General features: G+C 51.8%; 1 protein-coding gene across 4 annotated transcripts in view; it reads left to right on the forward strand.

The window, feature by feature from the left end:
* RNFT2 (ring finger protein, transmembrane 2) overlaps positions 1–14,671 on the forward strand; it is a 31,969-nt gene extending 17,298 nt beyond the window's left edge. For 3 of the 4 annotated variants that reach the window (XM_039388483.1, XM_039388482.1, XM_039388481.1), the window contains 4 exons: positions 5,433–5,582; positions 9,594–9,659; positions 10,573–10,674; positions 11,898–14,671. In XM_039388483.1, the coding sequence (XP_039244417.1) occupies positions 5,433–5,582; positions 9,594–9,659; positions 10,573–10,674; positions 11,898–12,032 (453 nt within the window). In that variant the 3' untranslated portion in view covers positions 12,033–14,671. The remainder of the gene's footprint in view (positions 1–5,432; positions 5,583–9,593; positions 9,660–10,572; positions 10,675–11,897) is intronic. The other variant, XM_027731333.2, reaches the window with a different exon arrangement.
* The last annotated feature ends 552 nt before the right edge of the window (positions 14,672–15,223 follow it).

A 15,223-nucleotide genomic window follows, 5' to 3' on the forward strand; every position in this document is an offset into this window, starting at 1 on the left:
GTTGCAAACACAGCATGAAATAAATGACTATTGGTTAAATACTTGTCAGATTGACTTGAAAGCTGGATCCAGACACTGCAAATGCCATTAATCCCATGAATTTGTCTTTATGCTGCTGAAATGCTGTCAGTGGCAAGTGTACAAACACTGCTCCACCCTTGCACTGGGGACCCCTCACTGCAGCTTTGAAAATATTTGCTTGGTGCCTTTTTTTTTTTTTTCCCAGTTGACTGTTTTATTAGTGCTTTTTATTTTTAAAGTACCATCTCATCAAGGCTGGTCAGAGAAAACTCGGCCTGTGTGTTGCTGCAGTTCTTTACCCAGTTCTGCACTTGGATTTTAGACCAAATATGATGAAAACAGTGAGTAGCACCAAACTTCAGGTGCATTCCGTGTTCCCTGACATTTCCTGGCATGGGTGGTTACAGCTCTGCCATGTAAATGGGCACATCAAGCTTCCCATGCTCCTTCTGAAGCTGCACCTTTTTTTTGTTGTCCTGAGGAAATAAAGGTCCCTTGGAGCATTTGAGTCCTCTGGATGCTGATCCAAAAATCCACAAGTGTTAAAAAAGCACTGGGAGCTGGCAGATAGATGAGTTTTAGGAAAAATACCCAGGTGAAGATGTTCCTCATCTGTGCTCTCTTCTGCTGTGGGATATGCAGGTTAATCCTGGTCTTCCCTAAATTTAACATGGTTAAAGTGGTGTTTCCAGGCAGGATAGCCCATCCTCTAATTACCTTCTGACCTTGGATACTCTTTGGAGGAACTCTGGGACAGATTCACAAGTCTTGGACAACAGTCTGAGCTTTGATCCTCTGGAGCCACAGAACCAGGTGATGTCCTGCAAAGACTTTTCTCTGCTTCAGCCTGGACAGATGAGGTGTCCCAGCATCACAAGCATGGGATTTATTATTTTTCAAAAGAAAAAGCATAACTAAAGCATCAGAGCCAGGTCCTGAGGAGTGGGGGCTCTTCTGTCCCCCTCCCTGACACGCTTTGCAAGCCACTGCTGCTGAACTTTAAAAGAATCATTACTCCCAGGGGCTTTCCCACTTGAACTTCCCAATTTAAGATGTCCCAATATGAGACTTTCAGAAGTGAAATTCTCATTTTTTTCCCCTCTAATCCCACCTGGAAATTCCTCCTCATTAGTCCTGCCTGGATTTTCAGCAGCACAATGTGCCACAATCCTGTTTCCTGCTCCCACTTCCCTGCCCTGGCAGTGTGACCTGCAGTCCCAGCAGAGATCTCTCCTCATCCAAATTGCCACAGCAGGTCCCCAAAGTTTTTTTTCCCAGCATCTCCCTGTGTCAGAATAAGCCCTAATGCTGCTGGCAACAGAACAAGTGAGACTTGGAGCTTCCCTTGAGTGCTAATCACGACTTACAGTTGCCTCATTGCAACTTCTCTCACTTCTCCTGCATCCCATTTTAATTCCACCGTGTCAGACCTTACCCTGCCTCCCCGTTCCCTCCTGGGGAGGCACAGGCACTTATGCAAAGCCTGGTGTCAAAAGAAACCACAAAATCAAGGCTCACTTGGGCTCTGGGGGAATTAGCATTGCCTCTGCAGCTGCAAATTTTCCCCCCTTTGCTCTGTATATATTGGGATTCAGTTTTTAATGACACTATTCCATGTCATGTCACTGTAAGACTCCTTCCCTCCATCACCAGTGCCCCAAGGATGAAGGTGAGATATTGAAAGGAGCTGTTGTAGCAACTGGAAAGCTCACAGAAAACAAAGACCACTGGAAGAGGAACATTCTACAGGTTCAGGTTTCTGCACTGGAGAATTGAATTCTGTCCTTTACTTCGCCAAATAATTCCTGTGCGATTCTAGAAAAGTCATGTACAGCTGCAGACTGGAGTCAGGGGTTCAGCTTTTAATGGTAATGTGATCTATAAAATGAAGTGCTTTATAAAAAGTCTAATCCCAGGCATCTCAGCTTGGACACCAAACCAGCCTTACCTTGACCTCCACCTTTCTGTGCCTCGAGTTTTCATTTAGGAAAGGCAGGGAACAGCTGTCCCTTGGGTCAGCCCTGTGAAAAGAAGGGGGTTTGAAGAGTGGTTTTGTAGTGGTGATGTCATAAAGGGACTGAAGAAATGTTAGAAATTTGCTGCTCTGAGCAGGAGGAAGGGATCAGATGCAGGTCTGCCATCAAGTGATGAGGATTTAACAAAATCCTAGGAAGCTGCGTGCTTAATGTGCAAAAGGGTTTACCCCTTACAGACCGAAACACTGCAGGGACAGGAGGAAAAGTGCAACTGGGTGAAAATCCTGAACTCTCCTCTTTCAAAAGAAGTGCTTCATTTGAAGCATAAAAATGGCCTTTCTGTGGTGAAGGAGGTGCAGGAAAATGGAGGGTTATACACGAGTCATTGACTGGGTTTTTAACAAAGCTCTGGAAAAAGGGAATCGGAATTCCCCGGTGTGGGAGCTGCTAAAATCAGATCCCCAGCACAGCCCTTCCCCTCATGTGCTAATGAGCTCTTTGATGGTGGCCTGGCAGGGTCAGCAGTGTCCTTCTCACTTCTGGCTCAGGCAAGGGTTTGATGAGAGCAGAGCCCCTTTCCTGGCCCTTGTAGGGGACATAATTGCAGGTAATACCCCACTTAATCTCTGCAGTTCAGGTTGGCTCCTGCACAGTCCAGTCAAGCATTGGCACTGACTCACAGGCTCACCAAAAATAGATTTTGCTGCTCTTCAGCTCCATACAGTCGTGCATTCCACAGAAGATTCCCAGATTTACACTGATCTTTACAAAATGTGAACTCACCTAACAGAGACAGGCCTTGCCTTATTTCCAGCTGTTGTTCCAAGTCAGATGCAGGTGAAAAATAGTTGTATTTGTGCTTGATATAATCTTGATGAGGACAAAAAAAAAAAGCTGAAATACTTGAGTTTTTCAGACAAAATAGAGCTGGAGACAAAGATTTATCTTTGAAAACTGTAACCTAGGCTGAGGAGTGGCAGAGAGGTGTGTAGGGTGTCCTTACCAGTGGTGGGTGCTGCCTGCAGCAAGTTACTGCCATCACAAATCTACATTTTGCTGCTAAAATTGTAGGGAACAGCCCTTGTTTTCCAAGCTTCTGGCTCAGAAGGGAGACCCCCCTTCTGCTGCAGCCCTTTGTAAAGTTACTTTTGATTTTCTGGCACTTTTCCTAATTTTAAATAAGTGGTGCACTAAGGACTGAGGTGCCTGACAAGACTTAAAAAGCTCTGTAAGCACTTTCTAGTTCTCTCCTAAGTGTTGCTTCCTCCTGGATTCACTCTAAACTTATCAACCTTCAGTGGTCAGGTGGGTGCTGTTAACAGGCTGCATGGAGGGGAGGCATCCTTTGATCTGAACTTCACTCTTGTGGGGGCTGTGAACGAGTTTCTAGCCGCTGAGAAATCCTGGTACCCTGCAGTTCCCACTGAAAACCGGGGATGTGCAACAGATGAAGGAGCTCTGAGAGCTTTGGGAAGGGTGGAGATGTCGTGGTCGGACAACTGAAGTTGCACGTTCCTTTTAGAGCCACGTTCTTCCCCTTCCAACCCCACAGCCTGTCTGTCCCCCGGGGCTGCCCCTGCCCCACCTTTCCTTACATCTTGCCGCGGGCTCTGGCGTTTCAGTGCCTGAAAACTTGTGTTGTGAGCAGGATTTCAGCTCTGGCGCCTCAAATTCTGGGCGCAGCGGCTCCATCTGATGCAACTGGAGAGCAAGAAGTGACCTGTCCCATCCTGGCTCCTGGCGAGGCAAGGATCCAGGAGAGATGAGGGGTGGGGGCCGGTGGGAGGGACGAGTCAGGGAAAACAAAACAGTTTGCTGCCTTTCTCTTGCCGGGGCTTTCATCAGAGGGGAGGCAGTGACAGCACAGTGACCCTCTGCCCAAAATAAACGATGATTGCATCGAAGCACGAGGCTGCAGAGAGAGATTGAGAGAGAGAGAGAGAGAGAGAGAGAGAGAGAGACCTCGGCGCTAATTTAATAAATTGCTGGCGTTTAGGATCGCTGCCGGTAGGTTTTGTGCTCCGTGATGCCACCTGGGATTCAGGGGGAGGAGGGGAGAGGCAGAGAGGCGAGAAAGCTGCCCGGGTCCGTTAGCAACCGCTGGTGTGAGCTCACCCCGCGTCCCGGGGGGGTATGAGCTCATGAGCGTGCCAGAGCTCTCCGAAGGATTCGATTTGTTGGGAGCAGCAGGATGGCCTGCGAGTGATCTCATCGGCAGCCCCCGGGGAAGGGCGCTGGCTGCTGCCGAGCCGGCTGCCAGCGCTTCATCCCCAGCCAAACCTCCCCAATTAGCGATTGGCCTGCGGTGACATCACTGATGACACAGCGAGCCGGGACAGCGCAGCAAAATTCCAGGGGAATTTCCCCCTTCTCCGGGATCTTATCGCATGAAAGGGGTTTTTGACGTGACTAAACCCAAACCTTTCAGCCCGGATAAGGTCAGTGGAGATTAAAGGATCGCTCTGGGCTCGGCTTGCCCTGACCCAGTGCCCTGCCACTGGAGTGGGACAGAACATAAATAAACAGGTTCCTCATTAGGACTGGCCCTAAATTAGATCCCCCTTGTTCAGCCAGCTTCCTGCTCGTCGGGAAGAAATAAAAATAGAATTATTAAAATAGATCTAAAATATATATTTTATATGTCATATTTTATATATAATATTAAAATAGAAGTGATGTGGTAAGGAAAAAAAGGCACTTCACAGTTGCACCTCGTGGTTGCAGCGAGCCAGGAGGGAGCGTGTGTCACCCTGCAGGTGCCCCTCAAGGAGGGAAAGCTTTCTGTGCCCAATAAACACCGGGATGGCAGGGACAGCTTTGCTGAAGGTTTTTACACAGGATGTTGCCCATTCTCTGAGTCTCTTTTGAGAGAGAAGTGTTTGAACCATCGTGCTTCCCCCCTCCCCCCCCTTCTTCCTTAAGGTCCTCAGGAAGTATTTTGAATTTCAATGCCCTGAGGGTTTGTTTTTCAGCACCAGTCTTTTTATCTTTGCTCTGTACAAGAGCCAACAAGCACCTGAGTGAAAGGGCAAGGATAAGGATGCTGGCAAAGGGATAATTGGTTTGAACTGGAAAGTTGTCAGGAAGTCTGATGTCACCTTACATTTAATCCCTGTACCTTCAGAAAGGTATAAAATCAAAGAGGCTTCCCTTGCTTTCCTTTTCTCATAATTAATAGCATCCACCATTTATGTCCTATTAATCCTGTAAGTCTTAACTCTGCTGCAGCATTAAGATGTGTGTCCATAACCTGCTCAGGAATGTAAAATTCCAAAATGTAGAACAAGGGGCAGAGCAGGAGGAGCACCGGGAAAGAACGAAGTGACAATTATCCCTTCAGAGTTCAAAAGCAGGTCCCTGCCCCGTTTAACAGAGTGAACACTGCTCTTCTTTTGCCCTCCTGACACTTCCCATCTCCCTTGTGTGGCTTCCCAGGGCAAGTTCTACCTGCTCATCGAGGAGCTGAGCCAGCTGTTCCGCTGCCTCGTGCCCATCCAGCTGTGGTACAAATACATCGTGGGAGACGATCCCTCGGGCAGCTACTTCCTGGGGGGAATCCTCATCATCATGTACAGCCTCTGCAAGGTGAGCACCACCCCTGCAGTGACCTGCAGCACAGCTGAGGGGAACAAATCCCCCTCCTGTCCCTGCCCAGGAAGGGACCTGCAGCTGCCAGAGGCATTTTGCATCCCCGGCCCGTGGGCATGGCTGAGCTGGGGAAGGTCTGTGGCTGCTCAGGAGTGTTGCATCAGACTCATGAAGTCATTGCTGCTCTCTAATCCCTTCCTGCAAAGGCTGGAGGAGAAGGGGAGAGCCTTGGGGGGAGCAGTGCTGGCGTGTTCAGCTGTCTGCAGCCTTCCAGATGCAGCACTGAAAAGGCAGGTTGCAGTTTAATGTTTCTCTCTGAGCTTTCCTCTGCCTTTCCGGGCAGGGGGGGTGCTCTGTCACTCACAGCAGGCAGGGAGAGGGGTATCCAAGTCCTGCCTGCATAAAACAGGCAGTTCTGCCCTGTTCTATGTCCTGGTCTGGCTGCTGCAAGTCCAGGATCCCAGTGATGGACAAGGGTAATTAATGTGTCCCGAGAAATAAGAATGTTAAGAGCACAAAGTCTGTCTGTTCAATTGTAAGTGTAACTTTATAAATAAGAGTCCCAAGTCTGAGGTCTAGAAATAGCTGTGTTTCTAATTGTGTGTGTTAAACCCTGCCCAAACAGGGCTATCCCTCTGTTGTCCATCCCTCTGAGAAAGGCCAGGTAAGTCAGGCTGGCTCCATCCCTGATCCCTGCCTGTGCTGCTGGCTTTGCAGGAGCAGACTGAAGAACAGGGAAGAGGGAACACATCCCAGCTGAAGACAGAGGGGCTCAGAGGGGCCCAGCAATTCTAAATCCCACTGCAGCCCTTATTGCTGCAGTTGCAGCTCTATGTTATGTAGGAACAGGGCCTGTTCAACCCCTCCTGTCAAGGAATTGTCAGTTCTTGTGAGCAGGAGAGGCAGAGGAGGTCGTGGGAAGTGATTTGGTCACAGCAGGTCTGAGATCAAGCCCAAACCAGAGCAAACAGTGCCAGAACAGAAGCACATGAGACCAGTGCAGCTCCTGCACACCCACCAGTTCCCTCAGCTCTGTGCTCCCTGCTCTTTACTCCTCTCTGGGAGAGGATTGTTTCCCTTTCAGAGATGCCACTGCCTGGATCCCCTGTAGGCAGCGGGATCCAGACCCTTCCTGCCCTCCTGGCCTGGGAGCTCAGGTGTTCAGGTCACAGGTACAGGAACAGATTTCAAGAGATCTTTCCTGTGTCCCTTCTTGCAAAAGTGACTCAACACCTGGAAGAGGGATGGATGCTTACCTGCAGTTCCACCTGCCATTCCTTCCACCTGGAGAAGTCCTCCCAGCAGCAAGAAGCAGTGGGAGCTTCTGCTCCTTGGAGGAAGGGGAGCCAGCCCCAAACCCCAGGCTCAGACACGAGCTGAGCCCTCCAGGGCTGAGCTTAAATAGAGCTGCTGAGCCCCTGGGCAAGGGACTGTGGGTGCAGAGCCCAGGGCAGGCTCCTCAGGGCCGTGAGAGGCTGTTAATGCCCCCAGGGCCCACTGGTGTGAGCAGTTCTTTTGGGGTTCACGTGATGTTTCTGTGCTATGAAGCTTTCACAGGTAGTGTGGGATGACCTGGGCTGGAAAAGCCACCTCATTTTGGCCAGTTGTGCTGGTCTGTTCTTTAGAAGCTCCCTGAGGGCAGGACAGCTGCTTTCCAGCCTTGCCTATAACTTGGGCCCAGGATTGTGGGGCACACCTGGGAAGGTGCCTTGGCTGCAGCCCATTCCTGGGATGTGCACATTCCTTTCTTCGTTCCTTCCTTGAACTCATCCAGCTCACTGGGGGGGATAACGGAGGGATGGGCCAGGGGAAGGGTGCTAAACCCAGGGACGTGTCCCAGGTCATTGTGTGGCAGCTCCTGAGCATGTCCAGGTCAGGATCAGCCCCCTGCACACAGAGACTCTGCTTGGAAGTGAAGGAAAAGCAGGATCACACTCCTGCAGTGCAGAGCCAGGAGTGCCAGGTGTGTGCATCCCATTCACAGCCACAGGAGCTGCAGGTCTCATTCCTTGCCTGAGACACTGAGGATATCCCCAGGGGAGCCCACATTAGCAAAGCCACAAACCACATTAGAAAAAAAACCACAGAAGCCAATTTGGCACCGAGAGCTCCTGGCGAAAATCCAGGGCTCAGCTGGGGCTGCAGCCCCTTCCCCTGCACAGAGGGCAGGATCAGGGGCACTCCCAGAGGGCTGTGTGTCCTGCAGCTCCTGGGAGCTGCCCTGGTGCCTCTCTCGGGGCTGTGCAGACACAAACCCTCTGATTTTGGTGAAGAAATCCCAGATGTTCACCAGCAAGAGCATCCAGGGGTTGTTTTGTCCCCGTCCTGAACAGAAGCACTCACTGTCTGTAACCCGGGTGTTGAAATGATAAAGGCAAGATGAGAGGGGACTGGTGCAACACACTTCAGTGCATGGGTGAGAAATGGGTGTGAGACCACTGAAACAGCAGCTCTTGGGGTACAGGGAGAAAAAATGAAGGGGAAAAGTGGACTGGGAGAAGAGGAGACACATCAGAGCTGGAGCAGAGGCATTGGAAGCCACACTGTAAGCAAAGCAAGCAGAAAAAGTCTGTGAAATGGGCTGTGGAAAAGAGCTGATCCTCGTTAGGAGATGTAAAGTCTGCAGCAGTGGCAGCCTCCAGTGGTAGTTGCTGACTGGAAGCATTACTGGAAGGACCCTGGGAGCCTTTTACATGCTGACTGGAAGCATTATTGGTGCCTTCATTTGATTCCACAGCTATTGCAGGATGATCTCACTGGCATTCCCTGCAGTGAGCCCACTTAATCCTGCTAACCAGGGGAAAACAAGAGAGAGCCAACTCCAGGCACTGTGGTGCCTCTGCAGTGCTGGTCCATCCCACCTTCCCCTGCCCTCCAGGTGGGACCAGCAGGTCCTGGCAGGCCATCAAGGCTCTTCCCTGCACAGCTACTCCTCCATATCCTGCCTGCTTCCGTGGCTTTTTCCCTGTGAGCTCTGCCAGCGGGTAGGGAAGTTAAGACTGACACCCTGCATTAGGTTTTCAAGCTGTTCTCCCTTATTTTAATAGCCCTCACTCCAAGACTGCTCAGTGTCTCCTGTCTTGCTCAGCCCCTTGATATCTGTAGGCAGTTTTATCAGCTCTCCCCCCCAGTTTCATGCTGCTCAGCCAGGCTGGAAATGGTTGTGTCCTTTAGTCTCTTCTCAGGACTCATCTGTGCCCTGCCCAGAGCTGCTGTCAGGGTGTGAGGAGGAGCCCAGAACTCTGAGCACACGCAGTGACACCCTGAGCTGGGCAGCAGAGGGAGGGGCAGGACAGGACCCCGTGGTGCCCCCCTGCTTTTGGCCACCTTTGGGTGTCTGCACAGCACCCAAGTGCTGCAGCCTCTGTCCCTGCCTGGCACAGGAAGCTTCTCCTTCTTTGGGGGAATGAGAGAAGCTCAGCCCCAGTCCTGCTCCTGCTCTGTTCTTCTCTGCACTGGGCTCAATTCCTCTCTGCAGCAGGACCCCTCCCCTCCCTTTCTCCTTTCCCTTCCCTTCCCTTCCCCTTCCCCTTCCCCTTCCCCTTCCCCTTCCCCTTCCTCCTTTCCCTTCATTCCCTTTCTCCTTCCTTTCCCTTTCTCCTTCCTCTTCCCTCCTCTCCCTCTCCCTCTCCTTCTCCTTCTCCCTTCCCTCTCCTTTCTCCTCCCCTTCCCTTCCCTCTCATCTCATCCCAGGGTGGGAATGGGTCCATTTTATCCCTTCCAGACAATTGTCCCCCCCAACCTCTGCCCCTCTCCTCGTCCTCTGCAGCCCCTCCTTTGCAGTCTGTGTTACCAGAGGTTTTTTGGCTGCTCTTCCCCACTGTCAGTTCACATTTATTACACATTTCATGATCACCATGAAATCGTTTTTTTGGCACCATTGTGACTTTTTTTTCCCCTCTGAGTATCCTTTTGGAGACACCATTTCCTGAGGTTCTGGACTGTAAACACACACACACACACACAGAGTTTGTGAAAATTACCTGAAATGGGACATTTTTATTGCAGTCCTTTGACATCTGTGGCCGTGTGGGAAGTGTCAGGAAGGCACTGAAGGTCCTTTGCACCCCCCAGGTAAGGAATGAGACATCAAAGAGCCATTTCAGAGGTGAAGCCTTGTTCCTGTGGGATGGTGGAGCTGAGAATTGCTCACAGAATAAAACCACGTGCTCTGCCATGGCTGGACAAGCTGTTCCCTCCTGTCAGGGATGTTGGGAACCTCTCCTGACCCCTGCCCTGTCCCAGCTCTGGGAGAGGCTCTTCCTGCTTTGTCTGACTGGGAGCTCTGTGTAATATGGATTAATCCACTGAGGCCAAACCTGCAAGGATCTGACAAAACCTTGCAGTGCAGAGTGTGAGAAGGGCTTTAACCAGAACCCTGTCGTGCCTTTTGTGCAGTGACATTCCCAGAGATCAGGAATTATCCCAGGCACTGGTGTTTGGATCTGCTGCACTGACATGCTGGGACTTGTATTTTAAGAAGGGCCACACCACCACTGCAGTTTGTTAGAGCTCACCTGGCCTGTTCTGTGGGCTTGGGCTGCTCATTTTTTCCTCAGCACGTTTCTATTTCCCCCAGTCCTGTCAAAATGTGGGAGAAACATTTACCCTCCATATATCTCAAAAGAAAAGTGGGCAGCCCCTGGGTGCTGCTGCTGCTGCTTTTCTCTCTCCTGTGGTCTAACTTGCCAATAATAATCCCTCCCACTATCCAAACACCTCTGCAGGTGGTGCTGAGCTCATTAAGTGTCATTATCGTTGCTGCACAAGTGGAGGCACCAAAGGGTGGGATCAGCTGGAGGGGCCAACCCAGCAGAGAGCACAGAGCTGCACAATCCACGTGCTGCTGCCCACACCTCCCTTCCCCACCAGGGACACAACCCCAGTGTCCTTCCCAGGCCGTGTGGGCTGGGAACAGCCGTGTTTTCACACTCCCTGAGCCTCCAAACCCTCGGTCATTGGGATTTTCCCCCCCTGTCCCCCGCAGACCTACGGGGTCCGTGCCACCAGCCAGCAGTGCAGCGAGGCAGGAGACATCTGTGCCATCTGCCAGGCAGAGTTCAGGGAGCCTCTGATCCTCCTGTGCCAGGTAAGAGCCCAGGCTTTCCTGCTGGCATTCCTTTGGGTGTCCTGCAGCTGGGGAGAGAGGCACAGGCAGCCTGGGGGGCTCTGAAACCATTTGCTGGGGCTTGGGCTGGGTCCTGGTGGGTGTTTATTGCCCTGGCCTGGGTCACCGGTGGTTCTTGGCAGCTGAGCCACCCTTTAGGGGCTGACCAGCACTTTTTGGGGGGGAAATAGCCTTGTAGGGCAGGGATGGCAGTTGAGGAATGCTGTACTCCTGGCCTGGGCTGGGAGAAGCCCTTGGAACACACCACACTGCCCTGGGGGCTGTTAATGGACCAGAGGAGCCCGTGGCAAGGCTGGAGGTGCTGCCCCAAGGTTTTCTCTTCAGGCTTTGCCTGCTGGGGTTGGAATTGTGAGTCCTGGAGGGGCCCTGGCTGCTGTGGGGGTGTGAGCAGGAAAACCCCAGGCACGGGGAAGGGAGCTGGTGGGATATGAGCTCTCTGTGGTATCAAAATAAAGCTCAGGAGCCTGTTTTTGGAGAGCTTCATGGAGAGCTTTTGGAGAGCTTTTATCCCCTTAGACAACAGGGTTATCAAATTAAAGCAAGTGGGTCTCCTGTGCATCAAAGGTGCCTCTCAGCATTGCTGTGAACATCTGTGCAGATGTTCCTGAGCTGGGAGCCCCAGAGGAGCTGCCTCTGTGTCAGGGCTGAGGTTTGGGGAGTGACAGTTCTGCTGACTCCACATGAGCTGAGCTCTCAGCTTCTCCTCATACTCCCTCCCTGCCCTATTCCTGCTCTTCCAGTGTGGGACTGGGTGGTGTGAGCTGGGGATCCACCCCTCCTGATCCTGGTGCCCAAGGCAGGATGGAGGGAGAACCCAGAGAGGGACCAGTGCAGAAATGAGGGGAGAGAAGGGGTGAAAACTGGCATTTATGGAAAGGGGACACTGGGCATTGGGAGCAGAATAAAGCAAATGCAAGGAGTGTGGGGGGGTAAAAAGTGGGTAAAAGTGAAGACTTAAATAACTCAGGATGGAAACATGGCAGAGAAAACCTCTCCCTACTCTGTTAGGCCTTTTTAACGTTTCTCTCTAGTGCCACATTAAGAACTAATAAATCATTGGCTTTGGCAAAGACGTGCTGGTAATGCTGGGATTTATTTTCCCATGCGAGTATGGCTGTTGTGGATCCCTCCCTGCTCCCAGGGAGGGCCCTGCTGCCTGGTGACACTGCCCCTTGTCCCCACAGCACGTGTTCTGCGAGGAGTGCCTGTGCCTGTGGTTCGACAGGGAGAAGACGTGTCCCCTGTGCCGCTCGGTCACCGTGGAGACCCTGCGCTGCTGGAAGGATGGCACCACCTCTGCCCACTTCCAGGTCTACTGACACAGGGCACCTCATGCAGGGGAGAGGAAAAACCTGGAAAATCACCCCCTGCCCCCCCGTTTAGCTGCCCTGTGTGTTTGTTGTCAGCCTTCCTCCCAGCTCTGTCCCTCCAGGAGCCAGCGGAACAGTCGTCACCGGCCGGGAACTCCGTCCTCAAAGGCAAGGAGATGTGGTTTGTGCCTTGGCTGAGCTACAGCCGAGGATTTTCCTGGAGCTGACATGGTTGTGAACTGCCTGGGATGTTTCCTGCTTCCCTGTCCTTTTAGTGTGGATAAATCCCATGTGGACAAGGCAAGGGAAGCGTGGATTTCATGGCTATGACCTGATGTGCTGCAGCAAAGCTGTGCCCGGCTCGGGCCTCTGCTGAGGTGTCTCACGTTATATGGCCCCAGATTCCCTGGATCCACAGCTTTGTAGGATGACACAGTGGCTGTTACAGAACCTCTGGGAACTCTTCCCAAGCAGGGCTTCAGAACCTCATGTCCAAAATGTCACGTGGGGCTGGAGAAATGGCATTTCCCACCAGCCACATGTGTGCATTTCCCAGCAGCCACCGATGGCACAACTGTGGCTGCAAGTGTAATAAAATCATTAAAAAGTCGGGAAAGACCAGGCAAGTGAAGCTGGGAATTACATTTATTTTTCTTGGGAATGTTTTCCCTTTTTAATTTTCGTGGTGAGGCTTTGTGATTTCCCAGTATATGAGGAGAACAGCGGGAGGCAGAGGGAGATTGAAGTGACAGAATCCTGGGAGTCGAGTTGGATTTGTCTGGGTGAAAAATCCAGCTCCTAACCAAGAGCATCCCACAAACTGAGGGGTCTCTGCACCTGCTCCTGGGTGCAGCCACTCCAGGCCAGCCCCACTCGCATCCAGGACCTGCCTGGGTCCCAGACCAGGAGAACTGGAGCTCCTGGAGGGATCCCTGCGTTGGCAGGGAATGAAGCCCTTCCTGTGGCTGAGGTGCTGCAGCAACAGGGAGCTGCTGTTTGTTCTGGAGCTTTCCCTGTCCCCAAAGCACCTCTGCTCCTGCTGCACAGCCAGGAAGTGCCTCCCTAGGAACTGTGGTGTTTTCCCAGCTCATTGCCATGGGAATGGCCCGAGGTGATGGTCCCAGCTGAGTGACAGTCCCAGCTGAGTGACAGTCACCCCTGAGCCCATCCCCTGGGGGAGATGAGCTGGGTCTGCCTTCACTGGAATCCCCAGGGGGAGAATTCCAGCCAACAGGAGCTGGGGGCAACAGGATTAAACTCCACATTTCTTTGGGATGTGGCAGGAGGGGGGATGGTGGTGGGAGGCAGAGCCCGAGCAGGGAAGAGTCCAAATCTGGCTTGAGAGCTGTAGGGAAGCAGAGAAGGGAAAGCTTTGCTTTCCAAGACAAAGTGATTTGATTCCCGTTACAAGGATCCTGTGAAAGCAGGGAATTAGCCCAAGGAATCTGGTTGCTCTCTGCAATGGGAATGGCCCCTCTGGGATGGGGGAAGGCAGGAAGCAAGGCTGGCAGTGGGCACAGGAATGGGTGATAGCCTGGTGTATCCACTGGGAAGAGGGCAAAGGAGGGATTCCGTGGGCAGGCAGCTCCTGAAAGGAGTGCCAGTTTTCAGGGAACCAAAGGGTTGGTGCTTCTGCTTTCCAAGTGTTTGAAAAGCCACTTCTGTTTCTTTTTTTATCCTAAATGCTCCTGGAAAATGCGTTTGGGCAAGTGTAGGAGAAGGTCAGTGGGAGCCCAGCACTGCAGAAAGGGTGGGATAAATGCTCCAGAATTAGTCAGTGATTAGGCAGGAAATCAAAGGGAAAGTCTGGGAATATGGTTTGAATTCTGAAAGTCTTTTTGAGAGGGGAATACAATTCTACCCTCTCCTAGAACACGACACCAGAAAACATCCAGGGGGAAACTTCAGCTCCAGTGATGGGAATCCTGATTTCCACAGGAAAACAGGGAGGGCTGTGGGAGGAAATCACTCAGAGAGAGGAAATAAAAACCCGGAGCCTTTTTTTTTTGCCATTGAACAGTTATTTTTCTCTCTTTTTTTTTTTAATAAAGTCCTTATAAATATGTACAAAGAGTCTCAGCATACGAAATTCCTTTTACAAAAGAGAGAAGCCCCTTCCAAGCAGGACCAGGAGCCTCCAGGGGCTCTGCTCCTGCCTTGGGGAGGTGGAAACCTGCACAGTGACTCTGCTGGAGTTACACCCCCCTGCCTGTCATCCCTGTCATTCCCTTAGCATTGGACCTGGGAGAGAGACTGGGAAGTTCTGCAGTGTCCTAAGGATCGATGATGGGAAGGGTTTTGTGGTGAGCTGGTGTTTGAATTGACTGGAAAGGTGATGCTGGAAACACCCATGGAATTAAACCCCCCTGAGCTGGGTTTGCTCTGCTGAGGAGCCACTTGGAAGTGATGGTGTAACTAATCCAGGGTGTAACTAATCAAGGGTGTAACCAATAATGGGTGTCATTAATAAAGGCCATTTAACACCCAGAAGCTTTCAGTGAATATTTATCACGCTCCAAAGTCACTTTGTGTAAATATTAAACCTCTCAGGGAACTCGAGCCCTCGGGTTTTCCTGCCCAGTGAGGTTGGATCAGTCACACCAGAATTCCCTCCTGTGTTCAAATAAATATTGTCAGGAAAAAAAAGATCCACTTGTTTTGTGGTTTGTAGTCTAATTTTTTTTCCTGGAGGTGGGGACTGGCCATCCTGGAACAGCAGCTTTTCCCACTGCTGGGGAGGGCAGAGCTGTGCTTGGAAGTGCTGGGATGTGAGATCCTTGTGCTGCAGGTGGAGTGTGATCCAAGGCACTGGGATTGTCCTGTGCTGGGAACAGGGCTCTGTCTGGGAACAAAGGTGGCCTTTGGAATGTGAGGGGTCGCTGGGAGAGGGTGAGAAGCCCAAGGCAGGAACAGCACATGAGGATCCCTCCCCTCCACTTCCTCAGGAAGCCCAATTCCCGTGGCATTCACACTGCCCCAGTCTCCTGGATCTTGAGCTGGCATGGCCAGTGTCCCCTCCTGGGGTGGGATGGGCAAGTCCAGCTCACCCCCAGCCCAGGGGGACACGGAAACGGGGCTGGTCCGAGGCCTGGACTGCAAATCCCATTTGCTGGGAGAGAAGTGGCTCCGAGGAATGTTGCGCAGATGCTGTTCACCTGCTGGGGGGTGGGAAACAGCCAAAAGTTTGGACCTGGGCAGAA

This window comes from Pipra filicauda, unplaced genomic scaffold (assembly GCF_003945595.2).
Source record: "Pipra filicauda isolate LSUMZ 115617 unplaced genomic scaffold, ASM394559v2 scaffold656_size334665_pilon, whole genome shotgun sequence".
Taxonomy (NCBI): Eukaryota; Metazoa; Chordata; class Aves; order Passeriformes; family Pipridae; genus Pipra; species Pipra filicauda.